Source organism: Balaenoptera musculus, chromosome 12 (assembly GCF_009873245.2).
Source record: "Balaenoptera musculus isolate JJ_BM4_2016_0621 chromosome 12, mBalMus1.pri.v3, whole genome shotgun sequence".
Classification (NCBI taxonomy): Eukaryota; Metazoa; Chordata; class Mammalia; order Artiodactyla; family Balaenopteridae; genus Balaenoptera; species Balaenoptera musculus.
The window spans coordinates 27,985,308-28,012,585 of NC_045796.1; the positions used below are offsets into that span (position 1 = coordinate 27,985,308).

Consider the following 27,278-nt stretch of genomic DNA (forward strand, 5'->3'; position numbering starts at 1 on the left):
CAATATACTATTTTGTTGAACTCATACAGTTCAGTACCAAAAAAACAAACAACCCAATCAAAAAATGGGCAAAAGACCTAAGTAGACATTTCTCCAAAGAAGACATACAGATGGCCAATAGGCACATGAAAAAATGCTCAACCTCGCTAATTATCAGAGAAATGCAAATCCAAACTACAATGAGGTATCACTTTTTGATGATGGTCAGAATGGCCATCATCAAAAAGTCTACAAACAATAAATGCTGGAGAGGGTGTGGAGAAAAAGGAACCCTCTTGTACTGTTGGTGGGAATGTAAATTGGTGCAGCCACTATGAAGAACAGTATGGAGGTTCCTTAAAAAACTAAAAATAGAGTTACCATATGATCCTGCAATCCCACTCCTGGTCATATATCCAGCGAAAACTATAACTTGATAAAATACATGCACCCCAATGTTCACTGCAGCACTAATTACAACAGCCAAGACATAAAAGCAACCTAAATGTCCATCAACAGATGAATGGATAAAGAAGATGTGGTATATATATATATATATATATATATATATATATATATATATATATATATATACATATACATACAATGGAATATTACTCAGCCATAAAAAAGAATGAAATAATGCCATTTGCAGAAACATGGATGGATCTAGAGATTACCACACTAAGTGAAGTAAACCAGAAAGAGAAAGACGAATGTCATATGATACTGCTTATATGTGGAATCTAAAAAAAAGATACAAATGAACTTATTTACAAAACAAAAATAGACCCACAGACATAGAAAACAAACTTATGGTTACCAAAGGGGAAAGTGGGGGAGGGATAAACTAGGAGTTTGGAATTAACATACACACACTACTATATAGAAAAGAGGTAACCAACAAGGATCTACTGTATAGCACAGGGAACTATACTTGATAATTTGTAATAACCTATAAGGAAAAAGAATCTGAAAAAGAATATATATATATATATATATATATATATATATCTATCTCTGAATTACTGCACTGTATACCTGAAATTAATGTGACATTGTAAATCAACTATACTTCAATTAAAAAAAATATATATTATTTTGTTGATGCTTTGCACATATGTCTCATCCTGATTTAAAATTCCACTCCACAATGTAAGAAGTGGAATTTAAGAATTCCTTAATACTTCAGCTCAAGTTTTCATCTTTCATATGCAATTTAAATTGTCCTTAAATCACCTTGAGTCACACTTTCTTATTATTCATGCCATTAATATCATTGGTAAATGGTTATCAGAGCCTCTTAATTATCATTTAAAGGAGTATAATGTGCCTTCTCTTAATCTTCTCTATTTAAAACACTTAAAAAATAATACCAATGGGTGATTTAAGGTGGTAAGAGCTGTTAAATAGGTAGTTCAAAAATACTCTAAGAGAACATTCCTGTCATAAGATTATAGTGACATGTCTTACTAATTTCCATATAGTGGGTGTTTTTTACTTACCCAACTATTAATGTTAGATGAAATTCATCCATTGTATTACTCTGTTAGTCATTTCCAAACAGCTGAAATAAAAACCCACTGCTTTAGATTATTTTCAAAGTCTCAGGTGGTACCACTGGCCTGTGCAAGTTCAGCAAATGGGAAGTTTATACATAAGAAAGCTAAAGTCTTCACAAAGATTGTTTTGAAGTTCCAGGTAATAATTGCTATTAAAAATAATTGACTCTGAAGAATTCTAAGATTCTGAGAAGTCATGAGTCACTGAAGAAAAACTAAAAGTTACGTCCCAGATAGCTTTTGTTTTAGGAATTTTTGGTTCTATTATAATTCTTTCAAAACAGGTTATCTGTGTTTGGCAATTCCCAATTAAGAGAATATTCAACTGACTAGAACATGCTTATCTTTCAATATATTGATCAACACTTATCTTTTAAAACATTTCCCTCTGAGGTATTGTCATTTATTTGTCTTTGAAAATAATGTTTTACATGAAGATTAAGATGCTTTGGCAGTGGTATCAAGAATAGTGTTTACATTTTGGAGACCTAATATTTCTCCTTAAATAATTGTTGCTATAATCAAGAGGGACAAATGTGGTAGAGAAAATACTCTAAGAGAAGAGGTCCTTTAAAAGAAGGAAGTTTGTTGTTTGTTTCCTTTCCACTGTCGGAGCTAAGCCCTTAGAACACTGCCTGACACAGAGCAGGTGCTCAATACATATCTATTTAGTGAATAAATCAATGAAAAAGAGGATCCCAGCAGTCTTAGTGTGTCTGGAGACCTGCCTAAGGAGGATGCCATCATCATCAGGGAGGGTGGTGGGGAGCCTGCCAGCAGAGGGTTATGGGGGATGATCCCTAGAATCTACTGTGTGGCTTTGCAACCTGACTGTGTCCCATACAGCTATGTGGACTTTTGCATCTTCTTGGTGCCTCCACTGCCTCTTGTGTCAATTGAAGATAATAATAATTAACAGAACCTACCACATTGTTAAGAGGGATAAATAAGGTTATACATAAAAAGTGCTTAGCACATAGAACCCTCTCAATAAATATCAGTTAATTTGAGTTATAATGATACATTTTATATTGATATCGGATTGAGATCCTGGACTTTCTATGTAACAATTTGAAATAGAATTGGACATCAAGAGCAGTATATGCTGTTTTTATAAAGCATGTCATTAAAGGAGTCTTGCTCTTAGGTATAGGAGATTGGACTAAAGGTGTTGAAGTGGTAGAGATTGCACTTTCATTGTACAGCCAGGAATCACTGGCCATTTCTTTGTAACTTAGTTTTAATATTAAAAAGAAGCAACCACTTGCTGTGCAAGGAACAAGGGAGGAGAAAACGTATTTTTCTTTACACACAAGCCTTCAGTGAGTCTCCATTTTATTTTTTACAGAGTAAACGACAAACTGATATTCAAGACAGCCCCTGGTATAGTTCTAAACAATCCCTGTGGTTTAGTAAAAGTTCAGCCTAATTTTACATCAATTCTGATTACATTTCCTTCACCTGTGCAGCTCTCTCCCTTCAACACGACACATTCACTCTAGGGTTTGAAGGCACTCACCTTTTGAATGAACCCAGCTTTTCCCCACCTCTGGTCTTTATTTTGAATGCACTTTTAAAAATTTCCACTTATAAAAATCCAACTGTTGTCCAAGTACCAATGCCAACCCCTCCATGAGGTCCTTCACTAGAATGACCAATGCTCTCTCCACGGGAGCCTCCTTGGCACCTGTCAGTTTATCTGGTGTTAATTTGGCTGGTGTTTGTCTGAGTTGTGTACCAGCCTTTCCCCAAATGTTTTGTTTATCTTTTATCTCCTGTAGCTCATATCCTGGCACTCAGTATATTCTCAATAAATATGAATTGTTTAGTTTACCTTTTCTTCTTAAAAAAAAAGAGAGAGAGAGAGATTTACTACAGGTCTTCCAAGGAGAAGGTTTTTTGGTGGATTTTTAGTTTCCTGGTCTTTACCAAGAATTGTCTCCAAAATAGAAAACAAAGCAAATCTGCCAAGGCACACAAGGAAAGAATAAGAAAAGAAGAAGAGAGGAGATGGGGGACTTTCCTTTTTCACATGGCAAGGATTGTCAAAAAATGGTAGGTGGGAGAGGGAAGGGGGGTACTAGGGCTTGCAGTCTACGCTAAGGTTAAGTTTGTTCTACTTGACTAATTCTTGGTGACTCTTGGGAGAGAAGGTGCTAGAAATCTTCACATTGCCACAGGATCCATAGCCACTGGGGGAAGAAGAGCAAGGAGGAAACGTCTCCCAACCCCCGCCTAGACAGAAACTAGCTGCTGCCACAGCTGTCTTCATGTGATGAATTGGCTCCTGTGGGTGGTCATGGGGTGGGTGTGCAGGGCAGAGACACTGGAGACAGAAGTAAAACTTATTTTCATCGCTGGACATTCCTTACAGATTATATTACCCACAGAGCACAAGTAAGCCCAAGAAAGAAGAGAGGAGTCTTTGACAGGAGGTTATCACTTTCTTTGTTTTCAGTTTTGCACTGTGGGAGATGTGGGAGAGCGGGGGACCGGGGCAGGAATGGAGACAAGCTTATCTATATTGTGACAAGCTTATCTATAACGGTCCACACTGTGAGAAAACGGGAAAGCAATGACACAGACTTAGCTGTCCCAGGTGGGGCCAGGCCACCATGTTGTTGCTGGAATTTTCCTTTTAGTGGCACCACAGCTGTGGTCCAACAGATGCTGAGTGCTGGTGGCCAGGTGGAGCACAGAACTCTCTCTCTGGGCCACAAATGCATGGCCGTCAAGCTCAGAGGGTCCTCCAGTGCCCTGTCTCCACCACCCTCCACCTTGCTTCCTACTTCATGGACAGACTGAAAGTCACTAGGTGGGACATTCCTTACCATTTTGCTACAAAACCAATAAAACCTTCTACTCTGCAGCCATTCTTGTCTTCGTTCTATCCATTCTATTAGATGAGCTGCCTCCTTTTCTAAGGCCAGTCCCCCTACTACGTTTTCAGGACGTTTTGCTCTGTTGGGGCCCCAACAGAGGGGGGCAGGTCACCCCAAAATATGTCTCAATGGCGTATTGATTATTTTGAATTAAAATTACTTAAGAAACAGCCAATGTAAGAGGGATGCTCTGATTTTCCTCTCTGTCCCCCTGAAAGCAGGAAATCAACCTCTCACGTGAAAGGTGCACTCCTTGTTTCTGGAGGTAGAAGGACACCCTGATCATGGACGATTGGGAATTTGGGCTGAGACGCTTGCATAAACAAACCTTATTTCTTCTTTAATTTACAAGCCCAAACTCCATTTAGATTCTTCACTAACTGGGCACCTCAAACCTAAGTTTCTTCATCCTGTCAATTCCTCACAAATTTATTTTGTGTAAAAAAGTATAAAAGTAGCCTGCTTTGGCCACTTCTTAGGTTCCATTTCTATGAGTCCTTCATGCACATGAATTAAAATTTGTTTCTTTTTCTCCTTTTCATCTGTCTTGTGTCCATGTTATTATTTGTCTCTCCACAAGAACTCAAGAGGGGTAGAGGGGGAAACTTCCCCCTCCCTAACAACTCCCAGTTATGACTTTTCTCTCTCATATATTCCATTGTTCTTTCTCAACTACATCTTTCTCACCATAATTTCAGCATGCTTAAATGTCTTGCAAAAACAAAACCAAAATACTTCCAATCCCATGTTTCCAGCTACCATTTTCTCTCTACCACTTTATTTAGAAACATACTTGGGAAAGAGATGTGTCTGGCATTGCAGGGGGAAGCTCAATAAATATTTGTTGAAAGAACGAATAAGTGAAAGAATGAAAAACTGAAAAGGGTTAATGAATCACTGCCTTCAATATAAGTCAAATGTGTTATGTATTGTATACTCTTCCCACAAAGCACTTCTACATATGGTCATAGAGAAATAGGAATATGAATAACCGTAATAATAAAAGCCCGCATTTATTGAGGATCTGTACTGGGATGGCTACTGTGCTAGCACTTTACACACATTTACTCATTACTTTTCACAATAAGCCTGTGAGGTCTGTACTCTGCAATCCTCTTCCAGCCCAGGAAGTTGGCACACAGAGAGGTCTGGGCAGCCGCTGCTGCCAGAATCCAAACCCAGGCAGCTGGCTCCCACCAGCTTCAGGGAGAATCCTTGTTTTATCTTTTCTCTCATCGCAAGTGGTAAAAGTTATTTTATATCTTTAAGTTAACATTTAAATAAGGAAGGCTGTGTGACTGTGTGGAAAAACAATGTCAAAAGGCCTGAATCCTGGATCTTTACTCTTTCATTACCTTGCAGTGAGTCACTTGGCCTCTCTGTTTTTTTGTTTGTTGGTTGGTTTTTTGCCTGTAAAACTGAAAAACAGGGCTGAAAGATCTCTTGAGTGCCTTCATTTAAAAGCTTTGTCAAATGTAAAGTGCTGTTTAAATGTGAATTAGAAGTTTGGTTTCAATGTTCTTTGGAATAAACTTCATCTTCAAAGGACAAGCCATCATTGTGAAGTACCATGCATGGCTTCGATAACTACCCAACCTCACAACCTCCAATCAGTTTTCCAAGATAGCCCAGTAAATAATGTTTTCTGGACCATGGCTGCAACTTCATTTTCTGTGTGCTGATATTACTTTATTTAGGAAAAAAGGTAAAGATTCTATTTCTGGTCAACATTGAGTTTTTTTCTTTTCAATACAATTTCATTTTTTTTTCTGAATATAAGAGGAATACATGCTTATGATATAACAAATAGAAAAACAGAAAGAGGGAAATAATAATCATCTAGAAATAATCCCTGTTAAAATTCTGGTATATTTTTAAAAACATAACAGATCTTCTTTTAAGTTACGCGATTTGTATCCTGCTTCTTTTTACTTCATGTATTATAAACATTTTGAGAAACCGTCTTTCAGCGATGCAGTTTGCATGACAGGAAATAACCAACTCCCCCTGGAGAAAAATTAAAGCAACCAGTGGCAGCCTCACATCTGACTTAAATTTGTCACAATAGTGATTCCATTTCCTTCTTCTTGGGGACAGTTGACAACTGTCCTCAGCTGTCACCACCACACCCTTCTCTTTCTTATCCTTCTCTTTCTTATCAAAGAACACAAGGTCAGGTGATGAAATGAGCAATTTGTCACTTGGCACCGTCTGCCAGAGCAGTAGGAATATTGAAAAACAGAGTTGAAAAGTTGCAAAATCTAGTATTTAGGTGTATAATTACAAATTTCTTGTTAAGTTATAGAAACATTTGTTCAATGATATTGAAGCATTTCATACCAAAAAGGGAATTGTCTAACTGTACTATAAAAAGAAAATAATGATTATAATGTAAGAAAAATACTTAATATGAGTACTTGGCACTTAAAAGGAATGTATGGCATACATATATTGCCTTTGAATATTAAAATTCATATATAAAGAAGAATTATAGTCCAGTATGGTTAAGAACTTGTGTTCTGGCACTGTATTTTTGAGGTTTGAATTCTGACTAACAAGTTATTTCCTGGGAGAGTTATTTCTCCTCTTTGGGCTTCAGTTTCCTCATTTTAAATAGCAGTGCCTACTTCATAGGGATCTTGTGCAGATTAAATGAGTCAATCTGTGCAAAGTATGTAATACAATGTCTGGAACCTAAAGGCTCCACACATCTTAGCTATTATTATTATCATTTGATATGATATGTGTGTGACATAACTGACCTATGTCAGTGGTTTCCAAATACTCATAGAAGGTCCAGGTTTGCTGCATCGGATCACCTCAGGATGTTTTGAGAATATACTATCTGTAGATTCAGGTTCAAAGAGTTTGCAGTTACAGTGTGATGGATACTTTCTTGGAGATATGGTGGGAGCACAGAAGCGGGAATAATTAGTTAGCTGGGAGGGTTGAGGGAGTCTTCACAAAGGTCATAATGCTGGGCCAGGGCTCAAGCGGTGAAGACAGACAGACAACTCTCCCTATCCGCAGGTTTCGTATCCATGAGTTCCGCATCCGCGGATGAGGACGGATTGTAAGGGATTTGATCATTCGCCAATTTTGGTATCCACGTGGCCCAGGGCTCCTGAAACCAATCCCCTGTGGATACGGAGGGACGAATGTAGATGTCTCCTAGGAGGAGGTGGCCAGGTAGGCATATACTCAGCAGAGGCAGTAGGTACATCCAAAGTTAAACTACATCTATTGAGGACCTATTAGGAGCCAGACGGGCTGCTGGACACATTGATCTCATTTACCTCTCACCTTGACCCAATGAGTCTGGTGTTACAATGTCCCTCCATATGTGTGGACATTAAGTAGTTTGAGCATCTTTCCCGCGCTCACAAAAGATGTAAGATTCAAACTCAGGTCTGACTTGCAAGTTCATCGTCTTTTTGCCAGTCTCCTTTGCTGACTGTGGTTCAGTGTGCGTGGGGATCTAGGTGGGCAGCCATGGTGGACCTGGCAGAGAAGCAGCCTGCGGGGGTGTGAAGGCCTCTTATTTCTAGTGAGCGCAGCGGCCCTCCTGTGCTTCTCGGCCTTGGGGAGACTGCAGCCTTGGGGAGCCCTGCTTGAGAGGGCTCCACCGCCAGCCACCTGCATCCTGGACCTGGGGTTAAGCACCTCCCAGGTTAAGGCTGTTGTGGTGACCGTTGTTAGGTGCAGTGACATTGGCCACCTTCCCTTGGGATTTTCCTCTGTAATTGCTGCCACTTTCCTCGGGCATGTGTTCTACTGCCCTCCCTCCTAAGGTTACTTATCAGTAATAAACCACCCAGGTGCCCCAAGGCAATCTGGTTTGCTAGTTAGAAAGGAAACAAGATCTTGATCTTGTGTGTTAACTCTGAGAGCTCAGTTTGGAAACACACAAAAGATTTTAAGGATGGAAACACTGTATTTTTCCATATGTAGTTCAATGGGGACCATGGTGAGTCTTTTAGTTCTTCTGAAACTTTGAGAGTAGGGTGGCAATGAGAGGACATAACCCCTCATTTTGTTTATTTAATGAAGTCACAAGAGATCGGCTGTGACTGCTTCTGGGTAGGTTGAATTTAATTTTATTTAACAAACAAGTCATTCTAGCTCAGTGACTCAGAGGGAAACTTCAGTCAAAAAAACTTGACTTACTCTTGCTTCCCTCTATATTTTACTGTCTCCAGGAATCCAAAGACACCACTATGCCAGAAATACTCCAGGTGGGTTAGGGTTTTATTCAAGGAAATGCTGCAGTAGAAAATTACCATTTCTCTGTGCTGTGTTCAGGTGAGTTAGCAAACCCTCTGGGCTCTGATATAAGCAGCCACGTTTGTACCGAATAGAATCCATGAGCGGAGGGTTGGGAAGAGGTGTCTGAACTGTGATGTCTAAATTATTTCTCACAGAGGAAAAGAAATTGCTGGTGAAACTTCCTTCCTTGTGGGCTTTCTCGTCAACTGTCTTGTGCTTTGCTAAATCAAGCTTATTATAAACTAATACTCTAGAAGCATTTGAACAAAGTAGTCGTTGATTTTGTGATACCTATTCTGGCCATATGGCTCATGGACGGATGTGATTCCCAAATGGAGCTTACAAAACAGGCCTCTCTGCCCTGCACTGCAATCCCTTATTTCCAGCTTTCTCCTGGACATTTCCACTTGACTCTCCTGCAAACAACTTGTCCTGACTGAGCTTACCATACTTTCCCCATCACCCTCCACTTTCCTCACCGTTGACCTCACCTCCAGGTTTTCAGATGACCAGACCAACCTCTGGAATGTCCAGTCTTCAGTATCAGCACATTTTATCTCCTTTTCTCCACATCATGTCTGGATTTATACCTTTATTTCTACTGCCATCATAGTCTGCCACCTGACTATATTTCTTTTGATTCATTGGGTCTGTTCCCCCTAACGTATGGATGTGAGTTAATTTTCTGAAACACTACTTTATCCACGTTTTTCTTAAAATTCTCTAGCGATCCTGTTTGCTTTATGAATCAAGTTCAAATCCTTTATCTTGGCATTCCAAGCCTTTTCATTTTCTCTCTAGTCAACGTATTTTACTACTTTTTGGACCTTCTTCCTACTCAGTGCTTAATATCTCCCATATGTCAGCTCAGTCTCACTTCTAGGCAATTCCTGAACCAGTCAACACTCTGCCTTATCTTTTAGATTTCAGCATGAGACCATAAAGTCCTCTTCTACTGCTCAGGGCAATTCAGTAATCTCTGCCTTCTCTTGTCTCTGATTTACTGTCCACGTCATTTACTTAAGAACTCGTTCATTTATGCTCTTGTATGGTCCTTGGTATAATGTGTATTTGTCTTATCCATCTAATAAGGTTGCTAGGTCTTTGAGGGTAGAGGAGTCTCTCAAAGTTTCCTTTTAAGCACTTGGAATCTTCAGCCCAGGGATGTAGTAGGTGCCATCCTGCCACCCCCACCCCCCGTCCTTGTTGACTGGAAAGGAATTATTCGGATATTTGTGTTTGGTGGATCTGGCAGAATCCAGTCCATTGTCATCGGAGACAGGAGCTAGTCATCATGTAAAACGCTGTCTCAGCCCGGTGGTTACTGGCGTGGCCCAGGGCACCTTGGCCTCACAGCCTGCTGGGCATAGAGCGAATGTTTGTTGAATGAGTGGATAACAGCCCAGAGGAAATACTGGGCTCACGGATTCAATTGTCTGTTTTTCATCACTCAGATAAAAAATCAATTTGTTAAATGATATCAGCCAGGTTAATAGAAGGCAAGGGCTATTTTCAGTTCTGGCTTTAGAGGGTGAAAACTCTTTCCTTTTGAATACGGTTTTCCTCAGACAGTCAGGGCTACTGCATGATCTCTCTTGACTTCTCTGTTTGGCTCCTCCTTGAATATTGCATCCTCCAACAACACCTACATCTAGTTGAGTAGAAGGGCTGACGACTCTTTCCTGGTTCCTTAGGTCCTGAAGCCCTAAACATTGGCCTCAGTGCGCAGCCCTCCTTCACATCATCGTTGCTTCAGAGCTGCTCATGTTTTAGTTCCTCCAGAAAGCCTTCTCTCATTTCCCAAGATAGAGTTAATTCTTCCTTTCTTTAACTTCCCCCAAGTTTATCACTCTCTCCTCTGAATCTTGTTTACACATATATGTTTCTCGTAGTATATGTACTCTTATTCTAGACACATGTATTATTAGATGTATCAGTCATATCAAAATGTATTTGCTTATGTCTCTGTAAATTCCTTGAAGGCAGTGGTTATGTCTCACGTATATTCGTATCTTTGGGGCCTGGCATACTGCTTATCCTAGGAAGCACTCCACTGATGGCCAGTGATAAACAGTGACAGGGAACGAGGGAAACAGTGCGGACACCGTCAACTCTGTCTTCTGCAGTGCAGTGGCATTTTGGTGGCTAACCATCCTACTGGTCTGGCACTTCCGCGTCTGAAGTGCTGGGGAGCCTGCAGCCAGAAACCCTGAGTGCCCATCACGGAGTACGTTCCAGGTGAGTCAGAAGGCATCACAACCACAACCACAACCAATGCCTTGCCTTTCTCCCAGAGGAAGGCAAATATTGAACTTTGAAATTGTGGGGCGTTAACCTTGGAGAAGTCTGAGCTGGTCCCAGCCAGCGCCTCCCTTCTCTGCTTGGGGAGCACAGGGCTGGGGGCCGGGGTTTGGGGCTGGTGGGATATCATCTTCTGAGCATGACTTCTTTCAAATCACAGTAACATTTTTTAAAGGATGTTTTTATTTTTTGTTTTTAATATATATATATTTTTGGCCGCACTGTGCAGCATGTGGGATCTTAGTTCACAGACCCGGGAGCGAACCCATGCCCCCTGCAATGGAAGCGCAGAGTCTTAACCACTGGACCGCCAGGGAAGTGTCTATTTTCTGTTTTTAAATTTTTCTTTTTTAAAACAATTTGAGATATAACGACATAGAACATTGTGTAAGTCTAAGGTGTACAAACGTGTTGATTTGATACCTTTATGTATTACAATATGATTACCACTGTAGCGATAGTTAACACCTCTATTCCTTCACCTAGTTAACGTTTCTTTTTTGTGGTGAGAACAGTTAAGAGCTCTTGGCAACTTTGAAGTATATAATACAGTACTGTTGACTAAAATCACTATGCTCTGCATTAGATCTTCAGAACTTATTTATCTATTAGTTGCAAGTTTGCACCCTAAACAATATCTCAGCTGTCACATTTTAGTTTAGGTTCTTTACATTTTGTGTGGTTCTCATAGGTAACATTAAAAGTTATCATTCAAGGCGCAGGAGGGGAGGGATAAATTAGGAGGTTGGGATTAACATATACACACGACTATATATAAAATAGATAACCAACCAGAAGCTTCTGTGTAGCACAGGAAACTATACTCAAAATTTTGTAATAACCTATAAGGGAAGAGAATCTGAAGATAATATATATATTTATATTTATATCTATATCTGAATCGCTGTGCTGTACACCCGAAACTAACATGACGTTGTAAATCAACTATACTTCAATTTAAAAAAAGTTATCTTTCAGAAGATTACTGAAAGGCTGTCACCATCTGCTAGGAATTCTCTCTTAGAAAACGGAGTTTATAATCAAATTGCCGCCCCTCCCTCTTTAAGATGGGGATATCACTTAGCACCAGATGGTTTGTAACATGCAGGGTGGCTTTTGGTTGACTGTCATTTTGTGAATGTATTTTATATTTCTTCAGGGTGTAATGTGTTTAGATGGAAGCTTTTAAAAAAGCATTAAAAAAAACACATTTGAGCCTCTGGGTCAATTCTTCATAAAAAGGTCAATATATATATGTTTGCAAATATTCTCTTTTGGAAATAATGATCAAAGGAAAATATTTTGGTAGCGCTACTAAAATTACCTCATGCCTGTGCAGCTAAAATGGCCCTGCCTGGAGAGGCAGATCTGGAGGAATAGAACTTTAAACATCAAGATTAGCAAATTAACTGACAGGAAAAGCCAAATAGCCAATTAACCTACTACTGCACAGCCTCGGGGCTGGTCTGGAGCTCCAGGCTCTCTGTGGCAGCTGATATTTTGTGCCCTAAAACCTCCAGCTGATGCTCCTTCTTTCTTTCAAGCTCCACAGTCACTGGGCATGTTTGCTTTGTATGTCACTTCCTTCGCTGAGCCAGTGTGGAAATCACATCGTGTTGCTCTGAAGTGGTTGCCACGGGAACATCTCCACCTAGTCATTATCTACTCAGGCTCCTGATTATATTAAGCCAGGAGACAGAGATGTAGCAGGGGTCACTGGAGCCACCTGCTCTGCAGAAACTGTAATTGCTTCTGCGACGTTCACCTCTGGCCACCCGTCTCTCCGAACACTCCTCTACATTTTCCCCTCTCTTGTATCCCCCCAAACAAAGTCAGTAAATGAAGTCAGTACATAGGAAATCAGCATGGGGATAATAGGAGCCATTACATTCCCATCCCTCCTGCCCTCCTCCAGTTCTCTGTTTTAGAACCTCATGTGGATTAAAAATAATTGTCACCCTTTTTTCTCATTCTGTTCTGCCCCTCCATGCTTAGAGGTAAAGATGACTCTCTTCTTTAGAAGTCTATAATTCCTGTGTCCCACACAATGGTGCTGAAGCCACAGTTTCCTGCTACTTATCCAGAGAAGCTTCTAGAAATTCATATAGATGCCTCTTTTCTAAATTGTATGAAATATAAATAGGACATGAAACTGGCTATTAACAAGTAATTTTATCTCACATGTTTCTATTGATCTGGATGAATTTCTTATGAGGAGGATTTTCTGATCTTTATCCTCAGATTGCATGTGACATAGGAAGGGTGTTGTCTCAGAGTACTTTTTGGGGGAAAAAACCATACAATCCATTGGCCTTGTAATTTATTGTCCAAATCAGGATGTTTTGGGAGTTGAAAGGTGGCATTATTAATAGGTATGCCTAGACAACAGGTGCAGATTAGGACTATCTCCGGCAAACCAGGTATATATTGTCACCTTACATGTAGATGACAGGTACATGGGCATGGTAGTACTATGCCCTCACAGAATATGGGGAAAGGAGCACCTCTTGCAAAAAAAATTTGTGCATTTAGAAATTAAACTTGTGGAGTTTAAAATCTGGATCAGCAAGAGTTTCCCTTTTTGTTTATACTTCTACTGCATGTAAATTTTGTTAATGTGAGTCCATTCTTAAAGTAACGTGATGGCACTGGGAATTGAAAAGAAAAAAAATATGACATTAACAAAGGAAAATAGACTGGACTGAATGTGCCTATAATGATGTCATAAACTCTTTTACCTTGATTAAAAATCTAACTTAAAGGTTGGTAACTTTTTTCTGTAAAGGGCCATATACTAAGTATTTGGGGCTTTGTGGGCCATATGGTCTTTGTTGCAGCTACTCTGCCGTTGTAGGGTGAAAGTAGCTGTAGACAATATATAAATGGATAGGCATGGCTGTATTCCAACAAAATCTTGTTGACAAAAACAGGCAGGGTAGGGACACAGATTAGGTGCATTAGCTGTTGTTTGCCCGTCCTTGTTCTAGTTCTCTGTTTGAATATCTAGAGACTGTGTTCTGATAGAAGGAAAGTTATTTTAGATATGAATTCTGATGTCTCCTGTCCTGTTGTGACAGGTTGGGGGCTGTGGCTAGTGGGGCCCATGGAGAAGTACAATGGGTCTTACTACTTAGTGTACCTTTTTGCTTCTGCATGTTTCAGCCATTCAAGGCGTAGCTGAGATGGGTGGTAGAGGGTAAGCCACCAGGGACACTTTGGACAGGGAATGGCAGCCATGTAGGTTTCACAGAGCCTTTTAGGAGGAATGTTGCAGGGATGCAGACACAGGGAAGAGAGGCTATGGTGATTCAGTTTTTCGTACATTTTTTTTTTTTAAAGTCCTAGATGAGATTCTACCTTGGGAGAGTGTGCAGAACTGCAAGCACCTGAGGAAAGTGGGTCTGTGCCTATTCTTGGAAAAAACTGACTCAAAATTAAGGTAAATTACATTTAAAAATCACTTTAGTTTGGTACTTATCATGTAGAATTGGAATCAGCTGGTAAAACTAAAAGCTTTAGGAGGAAGTCTCAAAATATTCTCAGGGGTTTATTTCAAATTTTTTATAAAGTTATATTTAAAATGTTTCCCTTTAGGCAGAAAGCACACACTAACAACTCAGGCAAACCACAACACGGACGTGAAGGAGATCAAAGACAATTAAGTAGACTGTACATGATAAGGCAGTAGGAGACGTGACACATATATCTTATGTGACTCTATATAACACAGATATGCACACATCTGCTGCTACTTGGTGACAAGCTGCTTTAACTGTAGACTAAGGAAACTGTGGAGAGTGACCACGGTAATGTCATTGGTTCTAGACAATGGAATGGGTAGTATCACAAATAAGGAAAAATCTCAGAGGTCTTCAGTTCTATCTGATTTGTCTGGTTAAATGAAGAGGATGATTGACATTTATAATTATTTAATATAATCTTTTCAAGGGGACCCTTTAATTGGTCAGTTAACAGGAGTTACTAAGATGTCAATAACTATAAAGAGAATATCCTTTCGGATCCTGTAGTCTATCCTGGGATGTGGTTTTTTGTATAGAGGAAAAAAAATTGAGACCACTTAGAAAACAAAGTACAGTGAAGGCAAATTATTATTGCCTTAGCATATGTTACTGATAAAGAAGTACGAGTGAAAGAGTTATCCAGAGTGGAGTGCTGAGCAGAGGAGAAAGGGAATTGCAGGATGAATGGCCAACACTGTCACTCGGCGGGTGGGAGGTCATGAGCAACAGGCGAGGTGAAACGGGGATGGAGGGCAGAGAGTCGGGGGAAGGAGGCTAGGGTTGAGTCCAGGTACCAGGAAGTTCCTGGAGGATCTACGGCAGAGGGATGACAGGATGGCACCTGCTTACAGATGGTCTAATATTATGTTGTGAGTAATATAACAGCAAAGTATTACCTGCATTGAGTTTCTCTTTAAATTTTTATAATTTCCAGTTTTTTTCAGCTTAAAAAGTGAAACAAAGTACTTAATAAAAATCCAAGTGTTACAGAAACCTAAGATGTAGACAGTTAAATATTCCATAATCCCACCTGCAAGGATAACGATCATTAGTAGTTGATGTTGCTCATTAACACTAGGATAAACAAAAAAAGTTTATCATTTGGAACCTTGGAATTATAAGGAGAAATGTCTCCTATTTTCCTAATTTGTTCATGGCGTATATTAGGACCCATGATATAACATCTCATTTACTATTGAAAAGAGGCTTTTTGGTTATTTTCTGCCTCTGACCCTCAGTATGTGATGCCGTTGAGAGTCCTGGTCTATAGGAGACAGTGAATTGGACCCTTGCTTATCCCCGCACTGCTTGGTGGGACCACATGCCTGGGACCTGGAAATCCATACAGGCTAGGGGCTGTCAAAGGGATAACTTCCATGGGTAGCTGGAACAACGCATTCAGGGTTATAAGGCGGGGTAAGAGACACCATCAGAGCTCCCCATAGGCTGTAACCAATTACATTATTAGTCTAGGAACTCGACTGTATCCTCTAAAATGCATTTTTTTGGGTCTGGGTGGGGGAAGCTGTCTCTAGTATGAAAAGAGTTACTCCGAATCCCTGTGTCTCTGAAAGAGCTGAAAAAACAGATATTGCACACTGATATGGGAGGTGGACAAGCCAGGAGAAATACACACGTCCATCTTTCACTGGCCTTTGGTGGATCTAAGGATCAGAAATAGCAAGTTCCAATTTCTCCTAGTAATTTTCAGGGGTCAAGGTAAATCAAATTACCTCTTGAGTTGAACTTGTTTATGCCAAAGGAAAGTAATATTTTGTGGGTGCAACCCAGCACTTTGAAATTTATGGATGGGAAGTGCTATGAGAACCACATGCCAAAAACCTTGGAGCAAGTTGTGAAATTTATCCATTTTCTTCATTCCCCACCCCCAAGTCCCAAGTGAAGGATGATTGTGATAGTTAGAAGACATGAAATCTGGAGGGGTGACTGGTACTGGTTTGGGTTTCCAAAGGAACCTGAAATTAAGAGAATTATGAACCAGAGGTTGAGCAAATCTCCAAAGGAGGAATAGTATATGAAGGGGAAAGTTAGAAATAAATGAACTTCTGAAGTAGTCATAATGGAGGAAGCAGCAGCAAGTGCAGACTGAAAGGACTTCGCCATGGTGAAGCATTTTACCAGGGATGCAAGAACGGACCTCAGAGACTTAGATTAGATAAAGAAGGGAAAATCAGATAATGGATAGTTACTAAGGGCAGCTGTACAATAGGTTATCCTGTGGGGTTTTAAAAATAAAATAGGATCTCCTCTAGTCTAGTCCTGGCTGAAGGTGGAGAGAATGTCCTGGATAATGAAAGGAATAGCTTCCTCGTGTCGGGCTTCACTGTTTTCAAGATTTACATTTTTAAAGCTGGCATGATTTCACTGGACCCTCATTGAAGCTCTGTGAGGTAGGGCAGGGCCCGAATGACTTCACTAGTAAGGAAATCTAAAGACCAAGGGTTAATTTGCAACTGGGCAGGGAGAGATGGAGGAAGGAAGGCGGACCTCCAAGGGTTTTGAAGTTCAGAGGGAAGTGAGAATTTTTTTTTCAAGGAAACATTTGTTCCTTTCCAGGTACACTTGATTACTCACTGTTAAGGAGGCGGAAGTCGATGAATGGGTAGGAGCCGCGGCGTTCAGCAGGAACCCCCGTCTGACCCCTCAGTCGTACATCTCCTAGAAAACAAAATCCAAGCAAATGTTTGAAAACGTTGCCAAGTGTATTCACTTTTCCTCTGTAAGTCCTCTTACCCACTTATGTCACTGGAACCTACACCAAACATCAGGAGAAAAATGATTCCATTCACCTTGTTTAAGAGAGCGCTATGTGGGAAGGGATGTTTAATGAATGCTGAGAGTAATGAATTTGGCAATATTCTAACAAATGAAGCAGCACTCCTTTATATTTGCCTGGAAGATAGGTCTGTGAACATTTTGGTAATTTACAAAGTTTCCATAGTCTTTTTTATTCTTCCTAGTGCCATAAAGATGAAGCATCTTAATCTGGAGGACAAAACGGTGTGCTGGGATTATAGCTTTTATTCTAATTAGAAGTTATAATTGCCCACAGTGCTATTTTTCTTGGTTCCAGCACAGTTTGTTTGTTTTTTTTTCTGGCTGGCATCCGCCTTACTTGTTTCTCAGGTTGTATCATTCATTGACCTGCTTGAGAAGCTGCTCAGATCAGGGCCAGTCTAGCTCCGGGTACTTTAGACACTCAGTCTCCCTTGCACTTATGAGTCCGTAGAATTTCTAGTCCTTATTCATTTGTAGGTTTCCTTTAATGTCTGTGTTCACTTTCCCTGATTAAGGAAAGTAGTGAAGTTGAGTGGAAAGGTTTCATGTGGACTTCAGAACAAGGTAGACCTTGGATAAACCTGGCTCAGACACTTGCTACCTGTGTGATCTTAGAAAATTTATTTCTCTGAGCCTCAGTTGCTTCACTTCAAGGTGTCATTGGTTGGAGAATCTAAAATAACACTTGCTGCCTGGAAATAAATGCCGGTTTTTCTTCCTTCTACAATTCTGCAAGGCAGGGATCATGCATATTATGTGTTTTCCATTTCTCTGTAGTGCTTTGTGTGTTGTCTGGTACTTAGCAAACTCTAAGTGAATGTCTTCTATTAACAAGAATAGATATAATGACCAAATTCACCAATTAGTACATATAATATGGAATCAGAGGAGAGGTAAAAATACAAGAGACCTAATGTATTTCCGGAAGACTTGAATTGGGGAAGGTTTCAGTTCCAAGAGTAATGCCTCCACTTCCATAAACCACTCTTTCCCAGACAAGAGGTGGCACTAGGGCCTCAGCCTACGAGAGCAGGAACAATCTTCTCTCATTAACTCCTGGAGTTAACCAGAGCCTGGATGAGATCTCCATCAGCTATAACCCATGCAACTGACAGTGTTTAAAATATCCCTCACAGATGCGCCTTGTGTACACATGGGCTTGTAAACTGTAAGCTGTGAGCCCTTGGGCTATTCTTTGCTTTGAATTTTATATTGATGCTTTATTTAATGTTTTGTATAATCTGATATTGCAGTGCCATATTGATATTAAAGAACATTAAAATTTATGGAACACAGTAAAGTGGGAGGAGGAGAGAAGAGATGGAAAAGTACATTTAAAAATATGAATATAAAAAAATATGAATATAATCTGACATTAAAGAAGAGAATGCTAGTATCTGGTAAATTCGTGGGGCTGGATGGTCAATAGTTATAGGAAAGCCACCAGAAAAAGCTGAAGAGTTTTCCTCTCCTCGAGTTGTCTTCAACACCTTATGTTTATAACTCTCTAAAGAGTTTACAAAGCACTTTCACAAACATCACAGTATATTTATTTTCTTGTTTTTCTCATTGGATCTTCACAATAGCCTTGTGAGGAGAGTCACTATTATTACCCTTACTTTATAGGTGAGAAAATAGAGGCTCAGAAAAAGAGGGTGAATGATTGCTATTCACCCTACTGGCCTCAGCTCAGGACTCAGACCTCAGTAGATTGACTTTATTTATGTTTAAACTTTTATTATGTTTTAGTGAAGTATTGTTGATTTACAATATTATATTAGTTTCAGGTGTATAGCACAGTGATTCAGTGTTTTTACAGATTATATTGTTTTAAATGTTATTACACGATAATGACAGCAATTCCTAGTGCTATACAGTATATCCTTGTTGCTTATCTATTTTATACATAGTAGTTTGCATCTCTTAATCTGATAACCCTATCTTGCCCCTCCCCTCTTCTTTCTCCCCTCTGGTAACCACTGATTTGTTTTCTGTATCTGTCTCTTTCTGTTTTGCTATATACATTCATTTGTATTAATTTTTAGATTCCACATATAAGTAATATCATACAGTTTTTGTCTTTTTCTCTCTGACTAAGTTCACTAAGCATAGTATTCTCTAGGTCCATCCATGTTGCTGCAGTGGCAGAATTTCATTCTTTTTTATGACTGAGTAATATTCCATTGTGTATATATATGCCATATCTTCTTTATCCATTTGTCTATTGACTTTAATTGACTGCCTGAGTTTATGGTGCTTTAAGCTTATAATTAGCAGGGCCAGTCCTTAAATCTAGGTTGTTAAACTTCATAGGCAAAGATCTCTCCTCTCAATACCATTGATTTTTTTTGTCTATGAAGTGTGCGCACCTGGTTTTTAAAGTTAAAAAAAAGTCATAGACCTCCACATGATAGAAGCTGTGCTTTTAGTATTTATCAAGAAAATACAGCATGTTAAAAATGATACAACAAATTCAGCACTGCCTTTAAATGAATTTATATTTTATGAGTGACAGTAAGATAGACATACACTTGAAAACCTAGGCAGACTGGGATTCCCTGGTGGCGTAGTGGTTAAGACTCCGCACTCCCAATGCAGGGGGCCCGGGTTTGATCCCTGGTCGGGGAAATGGATCCCACATGCCGCAATTAAGAGTTCGCATGCCACAACTAGGGAGCCGGCAAACCACAACTAAAGAGCCAGCCTGCCGCAACTAAGACCCGGCTTAACCATGTAAATAAATAAATAATAATAAAAGAAAACCTATGCAGAGATGAGACTGTCTTCATTTGGTCTAAAGCTGGCTCGGCTTGTGGATTTGTTCACCTGTTGTGTCATCCCTTTGGGCTTCTCCTATGGGTTTCAAGCTCACTAATTGGAACTCACTTCCTCACCAGTATTTGCTTCTCAGTGTTACCAAAGAGTTCATCCTGACTTTGTAGTTCTGATGATACTATTTTCCCAGAAAATTTCTGTGTAATATCAATGTGGGTTTTAAAGCCTCTTCCAGAGTTTATTCCATTTGTCCATCTGAGGGTCTAAGGCAGAGGTGGCCCATCATCATGACTTTAGATTTAGACTTCAGATTTAGAGAAACTGTGAGGAGACAGCACCAGGTGGCGGAACGGGTAAAAGGCGGGGTGGTGATACGCTGAGAGTCAGGAAACACTTGTTACTGAGAGGATCAGTATTTTGCCACCTTGGTGACCTTGGGCAAATCAATAACTACTTCGAGGTCCAGTTTTCTAATATTTAATGCATTATATAGCATTTCCCCCCCTGCCTCCCCACAGGATTTTTGTGAGGAAATTATCAGGTGCCTGAAAAATAACATGATGATTAACATTAATGAATACTTATGCTGTGCTGAGCATTTTACATGCATTATCTCATATCATCTACCCAACAACCCAATGAAGGAGGTATTATTATTATTATTATTATTATTATTATTATTATTATTATACCATTCACAGATAAGGAAACTGAAGCTAATGGAAATTTGATACTTTGTCTGTGCTCAGAGCTAGTGAGTGGGGAGCTTGTGCTCAAACTCAGAACTGGCTCCAAACCCCATGTTCTTAACCAACCATTCTCCTATAGCATCAGGATAAAAAAACTGTATAAACAGTTAAGCATTAACTTTTTATTGCATAATGTATGCTCTGATTGCTAGTTGCCCATAAACCAAATATATATTCATCATGATTCCAGGAAACTAAATACCAGGGGAATCTACCCCCTTGATGAATTTGAGATTCAATCAGATAGATGCTGTTTATTCAAATAGCAGTTCAGTGGAAATGGGCTGCATGAATAAGACAACCAAATCCTGCTCTGGATCAACAAGGCATCTATTATTTTCAAGTAAGAAATGGAAAGCGATTATTAAAAATATTATTCAGCAGAACTCAAACGACCTGGCAACTAATTTACCGAAGCTCTTAATTAAGATAATTTTTTTATGATGCCAGCCCACTTTTGAGAAAAAGAGACAAGTAACAATGAAGGATGTTGATAGAAAAGATACCTAAACAAACAAAACAAATCAACAGCAACAACAAAAACAAACTACAAAACCCAAAAGTTTCCATTGCAGTGTTTATTCTTTCTGTAACTATTATTATAGTCTTGGAAGCAGATACTCATAAACCTAACGATGACCTTTAGGTGTGGCAGCTAATTGCTTTGAAGAAGGATGAAATCATCTTAAAAATACTAATGAGGCAGGAGGCAGGACAACTGTAAGTGGGCTAACAATGCATTTTAGAAATTCTTCAACATGAAAAGTTAAATACAAACAAACCAAAGATTCCGTATCTTCAGTGTTCTATTGAATCAAAGCTTGAATGGGGTAAAACGAATGTTTTCAGTATATATTTCTCATATAGAAAGTTCTTGCTCCTTCTCCCTGCTTTCATGAGCCCCTTCTGATATTAAATTGCTTCAGCACGCTCGTGGGAAGAGAGAAATAATTCAGTAACCATGCTCCCTGGAGGAGCAGAGGCCACTGGTCCGAAGAACAGAACGAGTGGCGTCCTACTGCACTGCTTTTACTGGCCCACGGTCTCAAGCAATCATCTGTTTACCTAAGGCCTTATATCCAAGCTAAACAATTACTTTGACTATTCATTAGACCCTTGTTTAACTGAAGCAAATTTTTTTCTGGCAAACGGAAGGTGCAGTGGAAGCAGGGAGGAAGCGTTGACAGCTCAGAATCGTGTCCTCGCTCTGTTCTTATTGTGTGCCAAAAGGAAACAAACAGCGGGGGAATTCTTATTTTGAAAGGGCTGCTTCTCTTTTGCCCCTTCAGGCCGAAAACATAACATGTCGTCCTCGGGTATTTAAAGCTGCCAACACAGGCAGAGAGCTGAGACAGTCACTCACCCTCCCAGGGGACGAGGTTCCAGGATGGACCTCTTGCCCACTTGGCCTCTCAGGCCGTCTCTGCTTAATAAAAGCTTGGGAGGGAGCAGACGTTATGTGGCCTCTTATGTAACTGGCAAAGAGGGTGGAGACGCTGACAGCGATGACAACTTACAGTGGCTGAAACACGGGCCACATGACGAGAACCAGACTTTGGCCCCAGTCATGGTGTCAAGGTCATTTCAGGGTGGGGAAAAGAAGCAGGAAAGGAACAGAGCAGCAGCTACTGTGCTCTGATCGCCTCTGAGACGAAGGAAGAAGATAATGAGAACAGCTGCAGGGACCACGGGATAGACATTCATAGGGCACCACAGTGAACGAGGAAGATGGTCGTAGAGTCAGAAAGATGCTATTAGGCCGCGCATTTTGGCAGGAGAGAAGACGCTCCCGTGAAAGGTATTCCTTTGAGCTTCCTTAGGCATTTCTAATTCATGTCACTGCCGCAAACTTGCAAAATGAAGGCAGGGAGAACCCAGATCCCCAAATCTCACACTGGAACTTTCAACAGGCTGCACTGCCTCAGAGCTGGCGGCTGTGAATATTTCAGATGACTACTCTCAATTAGCAAAGTGAATTATTTCTCCTAAAACGTTTATCCAGCCAAATAAAAAGGAGAAAGTTTGTGCAATTTAATCACTCCACAGATTTATGGGATAGGACGGGCAGCCAGTTTAGATGAGTCAGGCGGAGAGGACTATTCTGAGGGCTGTGAGCTCACATGAGATCCAAGATGGCTGACTAGACCCAAGTTTCCCCCCCAGAGGTTCAATCTTCTGCTTTACTTTCTTGAGCGGGGCTGGGCCTGTCTCGTTACTAAGAGCCTCTCCAGTGATCTGTTGCACTAATTGTGTCTTTCTGGGCTGTCGCTGAGAGAGCTTTGTGTGTTGGAAAGAGAGGCACCAGGAGTTATTTGTCCGGAAACCATGCTTTTGGCAAAAGGAACAATATAAAGTTTTCCTTGCATGTGAAAAAAGTTCTTTTTTTCTTCTCTTTGAAAAAACCTTTAACTTTATGTCAAAATCAGAGAAAGGGTGCTTCCCTGGTGGCGCAGTGGTTGAGAATCTGCCTGCTAATGCAGGGGACACGGGTTCGAGCCCTGGTCTGGGAAGATCCCACATGCCGCGGAGCAACTGGGCCCGTGAGCCACAACTACTGAGCCTGCACGTCTGGAGCCTGTGCTCCACAACAAGAGAGGCCGCGATAGTGAGAGGCCCGCGCACCGCGATGAAGAGTGGCCCCCGCTTGCCGCAACTAGAGAAAGCCCTCACACAGAAACGAAGACCCAACACAGCAAAAAAAAAAAAAAAAAAAAAAAAAAAATTCAGAGAAAGGGAAATTTCACCGAGTTAGAGTTAATATTCTATTGCCTATACTGTATTACCTTGCAACTTTAGAATTATTAAATACTTTGTGATAAATGCACATTTTGGGACTTAAATGCTGCAAAAGTGAATATATAAATAGCCGTGCTTTTATTTTCTAAAGTGGGTATGGTATGTTTTAACTCAGACTAGACATTCTTTAGCTTGATGGTTTTACAGGGGGAAATGAGAAAAAAAGTTACAATCACTAGGAACACAGAAGACTAATAAAAAAAGATATTGAATGAGAAGCAGCAGGAATGCCTAAAGAGAATTCCAAGAAGCTGTAAAAGAACTTAAAAGGACACCAAGCACATGTCTTCTTGCAAAGATTGAGAATAAGGGGAATAATCTGAGGAGTCATTTTAGGGAATACGTGATCTGGATCTGCCTTAAGTAATGAAAACACCAGCATAAGCTTCCACATTATTCACTTATTTCTGGGATAATGCTTTTTACCTCCAGAATCTCACCGAAGCAAAGGTTGCTATTTTTAAATAAATGTATATAACACACACACACAATGCCTGGCACATCATAGGCACTCAAAAAAAAAAACTACAAAAAAAACAGTAGCTATTATTATCATTTTGTTGCTGTTCTGAGATTCCTGTGCCCTCCCCCACCATTGTAGGTATTATTTAGGAGAATTTCAAAGTCAGGAACTGTTTTAAGGACTGTACATGTATGAGCTGGTTGAGTCCTCATAACCATCCGCCTGAGGTAGGTATGCATAACATCCATGTTGTGCTGAGGAACACAGAGTTTGTAAGTCACTGAACTGGGATCAGAAGCCAGGTGGCCTCGGGAGCCACTGCTCCCTAAACCACTGCTGTGCAGAGCCAATGTCTCCATTCTTTACAAGAGTGACCAGTCAGATCACCCATGACGTTTTTCATGGCTTTCTTGACCTTCCCAGGCTGTGTTTTTCCTCTCTCTGCTGAGCAGGTCAGGGTTAATGAAAGTCAGTACCAAAGCTATGTCCTGAGGAAATCTTGAGGCTTCAGGTCAGTACTATAAGCCCAGGACCACAGGGGTGCCACAGATCATGACACTAGAAGCCATGAGTCTCAGATGATGCAGGTTAGACTACAGGGAGTCTAGACTCCACTGGAGAGCTAGGTATCTTGTAGGGAAGTAGAACTTTTGGGTAAGTGTGTCAGCAAAGGGGCCAATTCTAGAGCAGGCTCTGAGGAGACCCTAGACTAATTCAGTTCATTTTGATAAACTGTCATGCAAAACATTATACAAAGTGTTGGAAAGTAGGTGGGGAAAGGGAAACACAAATGAACAGAAGATGTCATCTTGGCACTAAGATCATTAATAATCTAGAAGAGATTCATAGAAATGAGTAAATAGGGTATAAAGCCAGAAGGAATCTAACTTTTAGTGATACTGGGATATTTGGGTTTGGATCCCTGTCTCAGAAGTGCTGTGAGGTTTTATGATTTTATATGGATAAATAACTTGGACATTTCTGGGTCTAAAATAACTTCCTAGTAACCTACAAAAATGTTTCAGTTAGCAGAACTGAAAGAGAATCATTTAATGTTCAATTAAAAAATTTAATATAATTTTACATTTAAAAGGACTTCACATTTTAGAACAATGATTGAAGGTGTGATTTAGACTCTCATACCAGGTCTTCAGTCAGCAAATTTCTGTGGGTACAGGCAAATAATTTAAATTAGAACACTCTTTCTGAAACCACTCGTCACTAGGAAGAGACGTCCTTTGGATTTAACGAGTATGTTAGCTTTCTGGAAAAAAAATATGCATAGAGCAGAAGAGGTGGGGGAGGAGGAAGAGAGAGAGAAGGCTACAAAGGAAATGGACACAGGGAGGGACTGAATCCTGGGGCTGAGGGAAAGGGAGGCATCAGAGATAATTTGTAGTTTTTTGTCTTGCGTAACTGGATGGTTGGTTGTACCAATCACAGAAAAAGGAAATTCTCAGAGAGGAGTCATTTCATGTCCTTCATTTGATAAATGATATTTAATATAAATGATATTTATGAGACATGATATTTTTGGCAGGCAATACAATGGTGAAGAACCTTGGGAACAGTCTTTGACTCATGGAGTTTACATTCTCTTGGAGGGGACAGCATAGAAGAGTTATATGCATAAATGTAAAGTTGCAACTTTGGGTACTGGAACAAAAGAGAGGTCTATTGATGTTAAGAAAGTTATAATGAACTTCACTTTGCTAGGGAGGTTGTTGTGAGCCTCCCCGAGAAGGTGACATTTGATCTGAGATCTTGGGAATGAACAGGAGTTAATTTAAGGTGAACATATGTCCCGATTTGCCCTGGAAAGTCTTGATTTAGACCTATTGTCTCTCCTGGTGTAATTAGTAATAGTGCCCCTTTCACACTTGGAAGTATTCTGATTGGATCATACATTACATGATTACCCCGAGTGCAGCAATCCAGGCAGATAGGCGTGCATGTCCAAAGGTTTTATTGCAGGAGGATGGTGTGTCTGAGCTCCTGTAACAAGACCTAGCGTGTATCACGGGAAAGAACAAAGCGGATGTGGTGGGGCATGATGCACAATGAGGCTGGAGAGGTGTCAGGGCTTTGCAGGACAGGCTGAGGAGTTTGACCTTATTCCAAAAGAACTAGGAAGCCATGAGATGATGTTAAGGGGGAGATGATATAATTGGATTCGCATGTTGAAAAAAACAACTTTGGGTGCACAATGGAGAAGGACTGAAAGGGGCAAGAAGGACTAGTTAGGGGATCATTGTATTGATAGCAGTCCAGGTGAGAAAAAGTGGTGGCTTGGAGTATGGTAGTGGTCCTGGCAGAGAAGTGAATAGACTTTAGACATATTTAGTGGGTAGAATTGACATGTGGAATTGCCTGGGAGGTCTGAGGGAGAGGGAAATATCAAGGATCATTCCTAGATTTCTGGCTTTTCGTAACTGGATGATTGATTACGCTAACCACAGAGAAAGGGACTTTTAAAAGGACCAGATACGGGAGAAGTTCATGTGATCAACTTTGTACACTGAGTTTAAGTGTTACTGTTATTTCAAAGCAAAAATGTCAAGTAGGCGGTTGGACATATGGGTCTGGACCCATAGGGAATGTCTGGGATGAATATATAAATTTATAAATCAAATAAAACTACAGGCATGTATAAATTTGCCTAGGAAATGAAGTGATAAGTGAATAGGGCCTGGCATCCAGGGTTAAGCAACTCTAACATCTCTTGCTGGAGGAGGAGTCTATAGAGGAGAAGAGGCAGCCGTAAAGGTAGGAAGAAATCCAGAAGCTCGTTTTGTCATGGAAGAGAGTAATTCAAGAGAAAGGGAACGGCTTTCAGATAGCTCTTGCTGAAAGTGTAAGTGAAATGAGGATTGAAAAAAGTCCATTGGGTTTAGCTGAGTGACAGTAGTGTGAAATAGAAGCAGAGTCCTTTGGGCATCACATGGAGTTGGGAAATTGGGAAGGTTTTATTAAGGAGCCAATATTTAGATGATCTTAAAAAATAAGTAAAGTTTTGAAATTTTACAGTGTTGGCTTGCAGTTGATCCAGCTATGATGATTGAAACAAAGGGAAGAGATTTTTAGGAAAAAATCATGCTGATCTTAAGAACATTGGTAATCCTTAAGATTGATATTAATAACAAAATATAATTTGAAAATTGCACAGAGGATAAAACAGCCCTGGT

The 27,278-nt window shown here is 40.2% G+C and overlaps 1 protein-coding gene across 3 annotated transcripts in view; it reads right to left on the minus strand.

Moving 5' to 3' along the window:
• Positions 1-27,278, minus strand: part of PDE7B (phosphodiesterase 7B) — a 346,643-nt gene that overhangs the window by 64,938 nt on the left and 254,427 nt on the right. For all 3 annotated transcript variants that reach the window (XM_036872058.1, XM_036872057.1, XM_036872059.1), the window contains one exon: positions 17,107-17,190. In XM_036872058.1, coding sequence (XP_036727953.1) covers positions 17,107-17,190 — 84 coding nt within the window. The remainder of the gene's footprint in view (positions 1-17,106; positions 17,191-27,278) is intronic.